Source organism: Sitophilus oryzae, unplaced genomic scaffold, assembly GCF_002938485.1.
Source record: "Sitophilus oryzae breed Bouriz unplaced genomic scaffold, Soryzae_2.0 scaffold_882_pilon_pilon, whole genome shotgun sequence".
Lineage (NCBI taxonomy): Eukaryota > Metazoa > Arthropoda > Insecta > Coleoptera > Curculionidae > Sitophilus > Sitophilus oryzae.
In genome coordinates, this window is record NW_022147508.1 from 1,279,611 (window position 1) to 1,294,461 (window position 14,851).

The window sequence follows — 14,851 nt, forward strand, 5'->3', positions numbered from 1 at the left end:
TCCTGTCGATTGCTGATTGAATTGGTGCCAAAAATGGCTCAAAAAGAAATAAGTAAATTACCAACAGATATTCAGGCTGAGGCGACAAACGCCATATCCAAACTACTTCCATTTAAATCCCGAATAACTTATGAAAAGGAATACAAAAATTTTCAAAAATGGAATAAAATATAATAATTAAAAAACGTACGAGAAGATAAAAGGAAGATATAAAGTATTTAACTTATCCTCGCTGTTAAATTATCATTTAATCTACCCTGGCGGTTAAAATACTATTTTATCTACTATTTTTGATAGATATAAGGCAATTTTAACAGTTGCTATTAAAAAAATAATATTTAGTACACATTTAAGCTTGATTTTCATGCATCCGTTGTCCGACGATACGTTCATACGATATTAATTTCATTGGTTGTATTTAAAGGCTTCGATTGGTTAACCGTTTCTAACCAATCGAAGTCTTTAAATTCAACCAATAAAATTAATATCGTATCATCGTATCGTCGGACAATGGATGCATGAAAATCAAGCTTTAGACTCGAGTTTAGATTTTTATAGCTCACTATACCGTGTGCATCGAAACACGGGACATAGGAAATCCCATGTAAATTTTGAAAAGGTCATACATTATCTCCCCAGATGCAAAGTTTTGTTTGTGCTTACTGAGTAGGTAGTGCAAAAGTACACTAAAAGAGACTAAGTAAAATGTAAGGTTTTTGACATATTTGACATTTTCTACAAATGAAGAACAATTAATTGTGGTTATCTTTGTATCACCTTTAAAAGCAAATTACTCTTTCATTTTACATGAAATACCCAGTATTATTAGGTTACCTAACCCTCGAAGAAAAATTTTCCTAGATACATATTTTGATTTTTATGATTTAGTGTCAGTAAATCTTTATTATTTGATAAAATCTAGGTGGCTGTGATACGTCTGACGTTACTTCAACATAGCTATGAAATTACTTCAACTTTAACAACTAGTTATCATGTTGTGTCAGTTAAAATAAAAGAAAATTAGAAATTTGCCAAACATGGAAACTGATCGTACATTAGAGAGAATTGATATGATTCTATTAGTAGGGGACTGCAGTTTGCATTCACCATTTAATAGAATACTTAAATGTTCCTAATTAATCAAGTCTTGAATTTTTTTTATTGGGGGATGTTAAAGACAGTGGTTGCAAAACTCGACCAACTATTGTCGACAGCATGAGAGAAATGATTGTGATTGTTTTTCGAAGTAGAACTTGACATATGTCTTTTGAAAAGAGAATCATTTTATGTAAACAGTGAACAGGAAAGTAAACATACTGAGCATTTAACTTCATCTAACTAATTTTTGTGTCATAATTACACTAGTTTTAATTTTGTAACAATTAAAATATGATTTAAACGTGTATATTTTTAGTACGGTTGAGTATTTAACTATACGTCCTTTAATTTTTGTGAAATTATCAAAAGGTATATCACAGCCATCTAGATTTTATGAAATAATAAAGATCTACTGAGACAAAAACATAAAAATGACAATATCTAGGAAAATCTTTGTCTGAGCGGTAGGCAACCTTAAGAGTATTTTAAAGATATATGAATTCTCCATTAAATATCGGTATAATATACTGGGTGTTCTATTTAAAATAAAGGACTAACTTACTTTTAAAATTAGCAAATATTCAGTATTAATTCTGTTTCACCCTGTATAACTTTTCGGTACAAATTTTAATTCGGTTTAACATACAAGGGTTATTGTAATTAAATATCAGGCTATATAGAGTAAATTACAATTTAGGTAACTGTTAGTAAAATTTAAAATTTATTCTACATTTTCACAAAATGTGAAATATATCAAAATCCTAACAATTTAGACCTATGCTTCTTTAATGAAACTCATCTTTATTTCTTTACTAATCCGAAAATAAATTAATATATAGGGTGTTCCATTACAAAAAAAAACAAACTTTGATGCGTAACTTTTTATGGAAACGCCCTGTAGAACTATATATATTTTTATAAAATGCTTTCAATTAACCTACATATGCTCCCAAAATTTCATTTTGATATAAACTCCCGTTCTCCTCAGAGCCTCCGCGTCGTATGAGTGGCGCCACCCTGTATATCTATATAAATCATTAGAAGCATTAAGATACACTGGTGCAACATTATAAACCTTCTGGATATTCTCGAAATGGAATGGCAGCTATTTTATTTGGATCCGTTAAATAATCAAAAAATTATAGAATTGAACTTTAAAACCAGTTCAGTCTGATCAATAAATGAATTTAGAATTTGCAAACTGTTTTTCTATTTTATTTCTTTTATATCTAATAATAGTTGCTCAATTTCTATAAGGTTAAAGACCCCCTTTATTGAATGTTATGATATCTTCAAAATCCTTCCGTACATTTCCAGTCAATTAGCAGGAAAAAAAAATAATTGAAATATCTATTCAAAAAAGTATTTAATTGTGTGTCCTAATACTATTTACGATATCGTTTGGATTAAAAGGGTTTATGGATTTTATATAGTACCTATTATTGTATATTTATAAGGAAATACAGAACTTTTTCGATGAAATGGATTTTTTGGTGATAGAGTTGAGTAAATTAATAACTAATAGACCATACAGCATTGAACAATCAACATATATTTTAGCAACATTTCTAAAATAATAAATGAACATTCGTGTTAAATATTATATGACCCTGTAGGGTATTTAACTAAAAAATCTTTACATATATCATTTTCCTCATCTCTTTCAAACTCTCACACCAAATTTTGGTATTCCAACTTCAGAAACAATGGTACCACTGACAATTTTTTACCACACTGTAATTTAACATTTGTTTAAACAAATTTAAATATTACAAAAACTATTAATTTTAAGTATATAACACTATATATATAAAAAAAGTTATGAAATTTTACGCAGAATCTAAAAATAAAATATAAAATAGGGTGTTGCGCCTTTCAGATTTTTGAAAAAGTTCATGGCTTACTAGATATTTAAAAAAATGAATTTCGGCTATTTTGACAATGACCCCTAATTAGACAAAAAGTTTTCAGATAAAAGTGGTAGATATTCACATCCTTAATGATATTGTGTTATCCATTTTTTTCTAAAGCCTGTCATTTTTGACATTAAATGGAAACCATATTTGGCCAGGACTTTATAAAAAGCGCCATTTAAACATTTTAGCGATATAAGCTATAATATGTTTTTTTCAAAAAATTACCGAGTCATAGCCAATTCTTATCTTTCTTGACTAATTTAACATGTTTTGTGGACCATAGTTGGCATGTTATTCTTATTCTATTATGATTTATAAGTAAGTGATAAAAATACAGAGTATTTTATTAAAGCATCTGTTAAATCAGGCCAGAGAAATACATAAATTTCGTCTACTAAAATATTGGATGTGTCTAAATTAACCTTAATTTTCTATAGTGTACTCCTTAAGTAAAAGGTACTACCTGTACACTTCTGACTTACCATTCAAACAATAAATAGTACTGTTTTAGTATGTTTACCTTTCAAATTTAGATGATAAAAATCGATTTTTAAAAGACCAACGATCTTTACCATGACATTTACCTTATTTTTTTGAGGCCAGCACTATTATAATTCGGGTGCATTTTTTTGAAGCACCCTGTATACTCTATCATAATTTTTTTAAATGTGTATCTTAACCTTCCCTATAACTTTTATATTTAACATTTTTCTGTAAACCTCGAAACAAATGAGATAATGGACTTTACTCTATCGTTGTACATCGTTACAGAATCGCAGTGAATTTATCTATTTCGATGAGTAAAAATCTTATATGGCGCCTACAAGAAAACAAAGGTGGTCAAAGGACAAAACGTCGGATGACAAATCTGAAAACACTGTTGTAACAATAATAATGTACAGGGTGAGTCAAATTCGACACTTTTAAATGGAAACACTCTTTTCTATAGGAGATAGACGAAAACTGATATCGGTGTCTGGAGCTCAATTTTCATCAAAAACATGATGGTGAAAACCGCACATCAATATCTGTTACCGTTTCGGAGTTACGGGGTGTTTTTCAAAAAAGTGCATTTTTAACAAATCACTGTAACTTTTTTGCTATGGAAAATTTTGTATTTCTATGAAAACATTTCCAAAGCACCGTTTTACGTAGAATTTAATGGTTTAAGTATATATTTTTTTAAATTAATAATTTAAGAGTTATCAACAGAAAAATTGATTTTTTATTTGGGACACCCTCTATATTTTTAATGAACTGAAAATAATTTAAAATTACCTTTCCAAAAATATAGCACACTTGATATTTTGCTTTAATCCCCTTCGAAATACAGAATTTTTAAAAGTTCTCCTTTTTCAACTAGTAGGCTTTGGACCACTTATTGATGATATGCCCTTAATGGAACTCGAAAACATATTTTCCAGCAAGACGACGCACCGCCTCTGAACGCTGAAGTTATCAGCAAATTTTTGCAGCCAATTTCAAGAATAATTGAATAGCTAACCAAGATCCTAGCCGTTGGCCGTCGAAAACGCATGACTTAGTGCCCATGGATCTAATCCTATGGATATATTTGCGGAAGAATAAACGTTCCTTATTCTTCCGTATAATCTAGACAAGAATTAGAGATACTTAGCAGTTATGAGAGGGTATCTTTCACCCCCACTGAGTTAATGATTCCGGGAGAAATGTTCAAAAACTGCCCCGTCTGTCCATAACAGAAGACATGTGAAGATATGTCAAACACCTGTAGCAAAATCTCATGTCTTTTGGTTTCCTATTTACGTAGGTTTGCTATTTGTTTTTATTAATTTTATTGTTATTAGATATAGTTTAAATGTGTTGATGTTGGTTAAATATATTTTAAATTGTTATAAAATTCTGCATCTCTCATAGCAAATATTATTTTCGTGTTAATTGATGCTCACAGCTAGAATTTTTTTTGCATTACAGCCAGTGCCGTTCAAAGCCTACTTATTTTTTAAAGCGGGCGAATTTTTATATACTCTATATCTCGAAGAGGAATCGAGGAAAATATCAAGTGTGTTATATTTTTGGAAAGGCAATTTTAAATTATTTTCAATAAATTAAAAATATACAGGGTGTCCCATGTAATAAATCAAATTTTCTGTTGATAATTCTTAAATTATTAATTTTAAAAAAAATATACTTAAACCATTAAATTATATGTAAAAAGGTGCTTTGGAAATGTTTTCATAAAAATACAAAATTTTCTATAGCAAAAAAGTTACAGCGATTTGTTAAAAATGCATATTTTTGAAAAACACCCCGTAACTCCGAAACAGTAACAGATATCGATATGCGGGTTTCACCATCATGTTTTTGACAAAAATTGAGCTCCAGACACCGATATTAGTTTTTGTCTATCTCCTATAGAAAAGGGTGTTTCCATTTAAAAGCGTCGAATTTGTCCCACCCTGTACAAATAACAGTCGAAATCTTGAATTTTCGTTTTTTTTTCTCGAATATCTCCGGAACTACTCGGAATTAAACATGTTTCTAAACTGCATATCATGCACCTTAGTACCTAACTAGTAAACTGCATATCATGCAACTTTGCCCTAATTTAACCATCCTCGTATATCCCATATAGGTATTTTTCGAGATCCCAATGGTCGTGTCGAATTTGAATTAGCCTGTAGAGAATATCAATAAAATTTGATAATTCTCTTGACACTATACACATGTTTATTTCATTACTATATGTTTAATACTTAACAGTACGAGCAACAAAGAGAACAGTTATCCCCTAATACGTGCCAATATCCCTTTTCAAATCGCGTGAATTGCCGCCCCATTGATCACACCCTTTTAATGTTTCCATAGTAACAAACAGCAAAAAGTGTTACTTTCGCCACCTATTCGATTGATCCTCCACGCTTTGAGCAAATCGTCTTTTTTGTAAACCTTCAAGTTATTTAAGTGCAGTGAATTTTTATAAACCTTATTACTAAAATTCAGGTAAATTTAATAATAATATTTTTATTACAAATTATGATATGCAGTTTTTTTTCTTAAATATTTTGATGGTTTCTTAGATTAAAATATGGAAGACGATGTGATATTGAAAGCAGAAAAACTCATCACCCGTGAGACAGAGTTGATTCAAAGCTTTGTCAGAATCAGTATTACTGAGCCAGAAGAGGGACAAGCAGAAAACGAAAATAAAGATGGTTTAGTAGAAAAATGTGTCCCCGTTGATGGGGAAGGTCGGTTGCGGCAAGCTCCGATGTCTGCCGAAACTAGTCGGAAATTATCAAAACAAATTACAGAGGACTCGCCAAGGAAAAAAGGTATTCTTAATTATTTTTTACAAGCGGTTACATTAAAGAACATACACATTAAAAGTCCCGTATGATCGAGAAAAAAACGGCGTCAAAGATGGTTGGGGAGTGACAATCGATGATAATTTTGGCAAAGTCAAGCCCGAGACAGAGATAATTGTTTTGAGTAGTGTAGTTTTTTCCCTAGGCATCGATCACCAGGATCATTAGCCATATACAACTCGTTATTGTTAACATTGCATAGTAGTGTTAGTTATTTTCTGTAAACACTGCTGCGTTAATCCAACGGAGACTAATTGTCAGCAATGGTTTACTAATAAACAAATTTGCCTAACGGGCAAAAATTAATAAATTAACATTTTCAGTTTTTCAACTTTAGAATTGGAAATCAGGGCTACTTTAGCTTAGCTGAAATTAGTTAATAGTAATGTAAGAAATATTTCTTTATTTAGTGTTTGGAAGCATTTCCAAATAGAAAATCACGACATTTTTCTTGCGGAAATGCATAATTTGTAGTTTTTCAACTTTAGAATAGGTGAAACCAGTTACTTGAAAATACGTTTCTGTTTTTCATTTTGGAAATTTTTCTAAACATAGACATGCAAAAAACTTCTTGAGCAAGAGGGTACCATTTTGATTTATTGATAAAATATTGTAAAATATAGCAAGATTTGAGAAGCACTCAGCAATTGAAATTCGTAAGCAGGCGCGTTTTAGCTTACAGCGTATTTTGATTTCTTTGGTTTGCGTCTTTGTTTAATTTCGTTTTTTCTCGATACGATATTGATGGCAAAATAAAACTTAATTCACCACAATACACCAAAAGACGTTTCGCCAACCATGTTAGCATCATCAGCAGATGATTAAAACAGTTTAATCATCTGTTCCGTCAACGCCAGAGCCGGCGGCGGCGGAAGGGAAATATTGAGACCGGGCGAATCCCCTACCTGGCGCCCTCCCCCCCCCTAAAGTTAACATGTTACCACAACAACTAAGCATATTTATGTTACTTTAACAATAAAATTTTACTTAAAGGTACTTCAAAATTCTTCTCTTCGTTCAATCTTAGTCCGCGGTTGTTTCTTCTATACCGGGTGCATCTTTAAAGTTTTATTTTTTTAGATAAAATACGAAATTTGGTATGTTAGTATATGACATAAATTAGGATTGATTGACGTATTCAATTGTTTTTGGTCACTTCCTGTTTCAACGAAAAACTATTGATTTTTAAATGGCACCGTCTGTATATTTCTGGTTTATTCGATAGAAAATGACACTCCGAGTAGAATGATATATCATATGTCAACTTTTGACATTTTTGATCAAAAATGGTCCGTTAAAAAATGCCCAAATCGTATTTTTAATCATAAGCCAATTTTTTCAAATGGAACAAGTGGTTCATTTGCATATTTGGAAAAATATTTTTTTACGAATAATTTTGTAACACACACTAGATATTTCGAGTCAAATTGTCGTTATGAACCGTATGTTACAATTTCAAATAATCCATATGCGAAAATGTCAAAAGTTGACATATGAAATGTCATTCTATTCAGATTGTCATTTTCTATCGCATAAAGTAGAAATATACCGAGGTTGACATTTAAAAATCAAAAGCTTTATTAATTTCCGGTGAAAGAGGAAGTGATCAAAAACAATTGAATACGTCAATTAATCCTAATTTATGTCGTATACTAACATACCAAATCTCGTTTTTTCGCCTGAAAAAATAAACAAGTTATAGGAGTGAGCCAGTTTTGAAACGCACCCGGTATATAAATGATAAGTATAAGTGAACTTTGAAAACATTACTATTTAGTTGCAAGCAATTGCATTATTTTTCTATAAGAATTTAAGAAAAAAATCTTTTCATTTTCACAATTAGTTATTTCGTGCAGAATCAGTATAGGTATGATCAGATACAGTTTTGTCGGCTTCAAAATGAGGATCAGCCAGTGTTTGAGATTTGAGATGCATTCATTTGTGTTGCTTTAATGAGAAATTTCTACGATTCTGCTACCATTTACCATGTATTACTACATATTCAATCCTGAACAATCAAAATCACCAAAAGTTTGATATTTTCCCACTACTGTTAATAAATTAATGAGGCAAACTTACAACTTTTTTTTTGATAATAAGGATATCGGGATCCTATTTAGCTTCTTGCGAATGAATATTTGTCTTATATAATTTTAGGGCAGATCAGCCATTAACAAATAAAGGGTGTGGGTAGTAGACAAAGTGCAATTTTGAACAACAAGCAGTCTAAAACTGTCAATTTTGCTGACTCTTGACCCAAAACAGTTTATTTAGAGAACATTTATAAAAACAAGAATTATAGAAAGGAAGGGTTATTTACAAAGAGTTAATAGCTTTTCAGTTATAAGTAAAATACCACGAACAATTTTTTTAAATATTTTAGTCGCTGGCGTGGCGCCCCTCACATTCGGCGCGCCAGGCGGGCGCCCGGGTCGCCCGGCCCTTCCGCCGGCCCTGGGTCAACGCGCGTCCAGTGCAAAAGTAAAGTTTTGGTGTAGAGACAGAGTTTTGGTTATAGATGAAAAAAGAATAGAACGTTTCAAACACAGAAACCTATTTCCAAAAAATGTTTTTGTTTCTCGCATTTTAAACCACGACCGTTGTAATGTTTCCTTGAATCTCTTTGAATAATTTGTATGCGAAGCTGAAACCCCTTCGAAAAATATTTGATTTAAAGGGAGTGTACAAATTTAAAATTAAATTGTGTCAGAACTTAGTGAACTAGTTAATTAGAGTTAGATTATTGTGTGAATCTTGAGAGAGTTTTCATTCAAAAAAATAAAATAAATAACAATGGAACAGAATTTACACCAATCAATTACAAAAATTTATTTAGAACAAACTAATGATGTTTTTGCCATTTTTGCATTTATTTTCTGTTGCATTTATTGCACTGTTTCCTTGTCAAAAATAATTGGTATATGGAAAGGTATAGGGAAATTTGACTTTTTTCAGTAGCGTGTATCTGTATTTTTGGTATATCTTATTTATTTTTATTAGAAATATATTTTTCAGCAATTTTCATAACTAATAACATTTATTGACTCAATGTAAAACAAAATCAGCAATAATTCAGTCTACCTTACATTATATTTTGACGCGTTTTAAATAAAAGTATAATGTCACTGATAAACCGAAATTTAAGTCAGTCTCCATTTTTGATAGTCTCCATCAGATGCTACTTCCCTTGTCTATTTACTCAAAACATATAGTAACTCTAAAAATTTGTGTATTACCTATTATTTATTTAGTAAAATTATATAAGGATTCTTGCCACTTAACTGCTGATATAGAAATTTAATTCTACGCTGTGTTTCTCATAATGTGGATCAACCTGCTCTCACTACTGGTTTCGGAGCCCTACTCCATCATCAGGTGAGCTTGGGCAGATCCACAAAATGACAACCACAGCGCAGAGATAGTTAAATCCGACTTGTCGGAAAGTGTCGGTTAGATATTAAGTCCCGAACGGGAGATAGTGGCCTGCGTGCAATGGTAGTACTTTCGTACCATCGAGGTACAACTATCGATAGTAAAAGGATGGTAAAAGGCTTTTTTCAGGCAAGCCAAATTATAAAATAGAAAACAAATTTCTTGCAGCATAGGTATATAATAAAGTTATATAAGGATTCTTGCCACTTAACTGCTGATATAGAAATTTAATTCTACGCTGTGTTTGTCATAATGTGGATCAACCTGCTCTCACTACCGGTTTCGGAGCCCTACTCCATCATCAGGTGAGCTTGGGCAGATCCACGTTCGGGACTTAATATCTAACCGATACTTTCCGACAAGTCGGATTTAACTATCTTTGCGCTGTGATTGTCATTTTGTGGATCTGCCCAAGCTCACCTGATGATAGAGTAGGGCTCCGAAACCGGTAGTGAGGGCAAGTTGGTCCACATTATGACAAACACAGCGTAGAATTAATTTTCTATATCAGCAGTTAAGTGGCAAGAATCCTTATATAATTTTATTATATACCTATACTGCAAAAAATTTGTTTTCTATTTTATTTATTTAGTGTATACAGCAGCTCGTTTAATTTTTTTTTACTAACTGGAAAATGAAGGGGCTTCGCAGCAATGAGAGAATATCGCTATCACTTCCCTATTTTTTACACCATTTACATGACACTTCCATACGACTGAAAAGATTTTTTTAAATTTTAGGTAGAAGAAGGAGAAAAGTAAAAAACCCAAGAGATGAAGAAATTTACTGCGACAAGGATAGAGCAGCCGCTGTCAATTTAGGTTCTAAAGATATCAAGCAGTCGTTAAAAATTAAACGGAAACAGGATCGATCTAAAATATTGCAAATTCCAGAAGAGGCCGAACCAAGCACGTTCTTGGCTTTAGGAAATTACGAGATGGGACGTGGAGACCTCAATATAGCAATAAACTTTATTTCGAAGGTTACAATTTACTTTTAATAATGAAATCTTCTTTTTAATTGTTGTAATTCTAATATATTAAATGTATTTAGTTGGAAAGAGTATTTAACTCGATAATACAATCTTTTTATTAAACACATCATATTATTATGTCTTACACCAAAATGACGATCAATGACTGTTACGTATATAAGCCTCGATATAAGCCAACTCTGACGCCGATTATTTTGATCGTATAATCGTATAGTATATTATATAAAAAAGAAAAAGGAAATTATCGGTTATATAATATACAGGGTGGTATAAACTGTATTCCGGAAACTGCTGCAGCATATTCTGCAGATAAAAATAAGTAAAAAAGTTCGTATAAATGTCCTAAAATGCTTAGTTTCGGAGATACAATGTGTAGAAGTTTTATTTTTATTTCGATTTTTTCCAAATAATCTCTGAACTAACCTCGATACTTGGATGAAAATTGGTGATTTGGGAGAGTTTTTTGACATGAGAAATTTGATTTTGATGTTAATATGACTCCCTACTTGTAAAGAGCGCCACTTACATATTTTTTAACTGTTTTGAAGAGTAATAACTTTTCCTCCATACCTGCATAAAACTACTGAGTAAAAAAATATACATTTGCGACGTTTTCTACATAAAGAAGGTTCCTTGGTAAAAATCGCTACGAGTAATGATTCTCGAGATATTTGGAATTATCAATCCCCTGTCATCATTGACATAAATTAAACATGTTGACTAAATAGTTATTAAACCGAAATCATAAATTTGAAATATTTTTGTGCCAAAAATTTAACAGAAACTGTTTTATTATTATTTTTTGGAGAAAAATTTAAGATTAATTTAAAAATATAAAAAGTTCCCAAATGTATCTTCATGTTTATTTCATCACTATTTCCATTCTTCCATCTTAAGAACGGATGCTTTCCATCTTAAGAACGGATGCTCGTAGCGATTTTTACCAAAAGACATTTTTTACATAAACAATCACGGAAATGTAATTGTTTTCATTCACTAGTTTTATACAGGTACGGACGAAAAGTTATTACACTTCAAAACAGTTAAAACAAATGTAGGTGGCTCTCTCTACAAATAGGAGTCATATTGGCATCAAAATCCCAAATTTCTCATGTCAAAAAACTCCCAGACACCAATTTTCTACAGCCTGTATCTCCGAAACTAAGCATTTTAGGATAAATGTTTATACGAGTTACTTATTTTTATCTACAGGATATGCTGCCGATGTTTCTGGAATACAGTCCGGACCACCCTGTATATCAGAGATATCTCTCTTTTGATCGTCTTTTGTAGTAATACATTATATTCGTGTCAAAACATAAAATTGACATGATTTCGATATTACCATGACTACGACAGTCATGGACATTATCAAGACTACAACAAACTCCTAAAAGCATAAGAAACCTTGGTTTATGCAGTTTTCTTGAGAAGAATTGGTTTATGTAGTTTTCTTAGCAAATTCATTCTTTGAAAGAATACCCTTTATTCGCTCAAAGAGTTTACAGAATATGAATTTAATCCATAAAATTATAAACGCTTAATTTTATGGATTCAATTTTACTTTATTTATTTTATTTTTATTAGTGTAACTTTTAGTTTTGTATTAGCAGGGTATTTATTACTGACTTATTCTAATCACTTTGTGATCCACAGAATTAAAAATACATTTTATAGTTTGACAACATGTAGAGATAAATGTAAAAAAAATATCAAAAGCTAATGAACTGGCCAACTAATAATATAAGGCGTAGGAAAGATACCTAAAGAAAGCAGGACCTAAAGAAAGCAATGACATTGAAAAATCTCAAGACTGTAGCAAATTATTTCAATTACAATAAGCAGTTGTCAGACGACTTCATGGAAGATTTGGAGCCTCAGGTCACAAATGGTGCGCTGGTTGTACAGTAATAAATGCATCCTTGGGTAGTGAAGGCTTAAGTAATAAATGCATCCTTGGTATGGTAATTCCATATCAAGGATGCATGTATGGTATGATATGGTATTTCCCAACCTTAACACCATCAGAATTTTATATTTTTACAGTAATAGGTTAAATTTTTCAAAAATAATCATAATTTTGTCAAAAAGTTGAAAAATTTAGCAATTTATCGAGTTTTTAGGAATTTTAACCGTGAATAACTTTTGAAAGAGTAGGCTTATCGAAAAATTGTAAGAGACCTTTTTTGTAGAGCGTTCAATTCTGTAGAAGAATATATTATAGACTGTCAAGGCTACATGAGAACAAGATCGAGAGAAAAAAATGATTTGCAAAAAGTGGTAAATTCCCATGTAATTTAAATGGAAAATGAATCGTCTTTGGGGCAAGGTTTATTGTGAATATTAAGGGTTTACAATGGCCTGTTATTTTTTTTAGACAATAAACTAAAAATTTAGAGTGAGTCATGAGAGAAATTATCAACTTTGTAAATAACGGACACCCTACTATCCAAAGACAGTTCTGTTTGTCATTTTAATTCACAGAAAAACTGCATTGCTTGTCACTTTTTGGATGTAGTTTGTCAAAATCTTCTCCCTAATTTGTTGCACAAAATTTATCCCTTTTCAATACTTTTTCTCCGCATTAGTGCCCTGCTACGGGCTAATAAAATCTTTTAAAACAATTTATTTTAGATTTTATATTAGTTACATATTTTGGTCCAATAAACATATTGAAAACTTCTGTTGTTTGTTAAATATCAATGTTTGATGGTTCATCTTTTATTAAACTTTGTTATTACCTTTTTTAATATATCCTTTCAAACAAGTAGACCGATAACGTCAATCTGTTTCAGGCGCTCGAGCTCAATCCTGCGGAAAAACATTCGCTGGTCGCCAGAAGCAAATGCTATATCCAGCTAGGTCAACCGGAAAAGGCACTGAAAGACGCCGAAACCGCGCTTCAAGTCGATAAAGGTTTTATTAAAGCTATCTATCAGAAAGCGGAGGCCTTATATTATTTAGGAGATTTCGAGCACAGCCTCATGTACTACCATCGAGGATTACATATCCGACCAGACCATGAGGGATTCAAGTTGGGAGTGCACAAAGCTCAAAAAGCTATCGAAAACGCTATTGGTTCGTTTGTGGTGACGAAATCATCTAAAGAACCTAGTTCGAAAGAATCGAGCGCTAGACAAACGACTTCATCGAAAAATGCGGACAAAAGCAGTAGGAGATCGACTCCGTTCAGTCAAAACAGAAGCAAGTCTGCGAAACCCAGCAGATTGTTAAGAGAATTGGGACCGGATAAGGAATATTTGGATAACTTAATGCATAACCCTAATATTAAGTGTAAATTTAAGGAGAACGATAATAAAATAGAGAAATGTATTCAGGAAACCGTAGATTACCTTAATGCTAGGCAGGAATTTTGGAGGCAACAACTGCCAAAACATTTGAAATAGATAACTGTTATTAATTTATGAACATCATAACATTGTAATATTTTGTTAAGTTTATTTAGTACGTAATTATGAATCATATTAGGTATATCATTCGTAAATAATAATAATATATGAAAACTTCCTGTAATGAGCTTAGAAGTATTAAAACTAAAGGAATTTCGGATACATGTATACAGAGCTGAGCATTCACCTGTGAAATAGTTTGGTGCAGTGGTTGATATATTGTTGAAATTTCCATACTTGGATTGCTAAAGGGTTTATTATTGTTAGAAATTAACACGGCCTATTTAAATTTGCGGTTTTTCCAATTTGGTTCTTTGGGGACAAGCCGGGCTTCCGACCATTTTATGTTGTAGTGCTTGGACCCCACATGAACTGCAGTACCCTGCTTTATTGTTTCACCTCTCTGAATATGTTTTTTATGTTCGTCAAGTCGTACATGTAGAGGACGTTTTGTCTCTCTCAAATTTACGACTCATCGCACTCGCAAAGTACCTAGTAGATGCACTCTTTTTCTTGGTTTGATGAGGTTTGATGATTCCGGTTCTGTTTTTTTGTTAGAACACTCTGTAAAGTACTTTTATTATAGGCAACCAAAAAAGGTAAAGTTAAAACATTACGTCATAGAGCAATCACTATATGCAGTGACCAAGAATC

At 31.8% G+C, this 14,851-nt stretch overlaps 1 protein-coding gene across 1 annotated transcript; it reads left to right on the forward strand.

The window, feature by feature from the left end:
- Positions 1 to 6,251: 6,251 nt before the first annotated feature.
- LOC115890570 (tetratricopeptide repeat protein 25-like) lies at positions 6,252 to 14,345 on the forward strand. The gene is made up of 3 exons (XM_030910838.1): positions 6,252 to 6,328; positions 10,534 to 10,775; positions 13,583 to 14,345. The coding sequence occupies exons 1-3, from the start codon at positions 6,265 to 6,267 to the stop codon at positions 14,192 to 14,194; spliced, it is 918 nt and encodes a 305-aa protein (XP_030766698.1). The 5' UTR covers positions 6,252 to 6,264; the 3' UTR covers positions 14,195 to 14,345.
- The last annotated feature ends 506 nt before the right edge of the window (positions 14,346 to 14,851 follow it).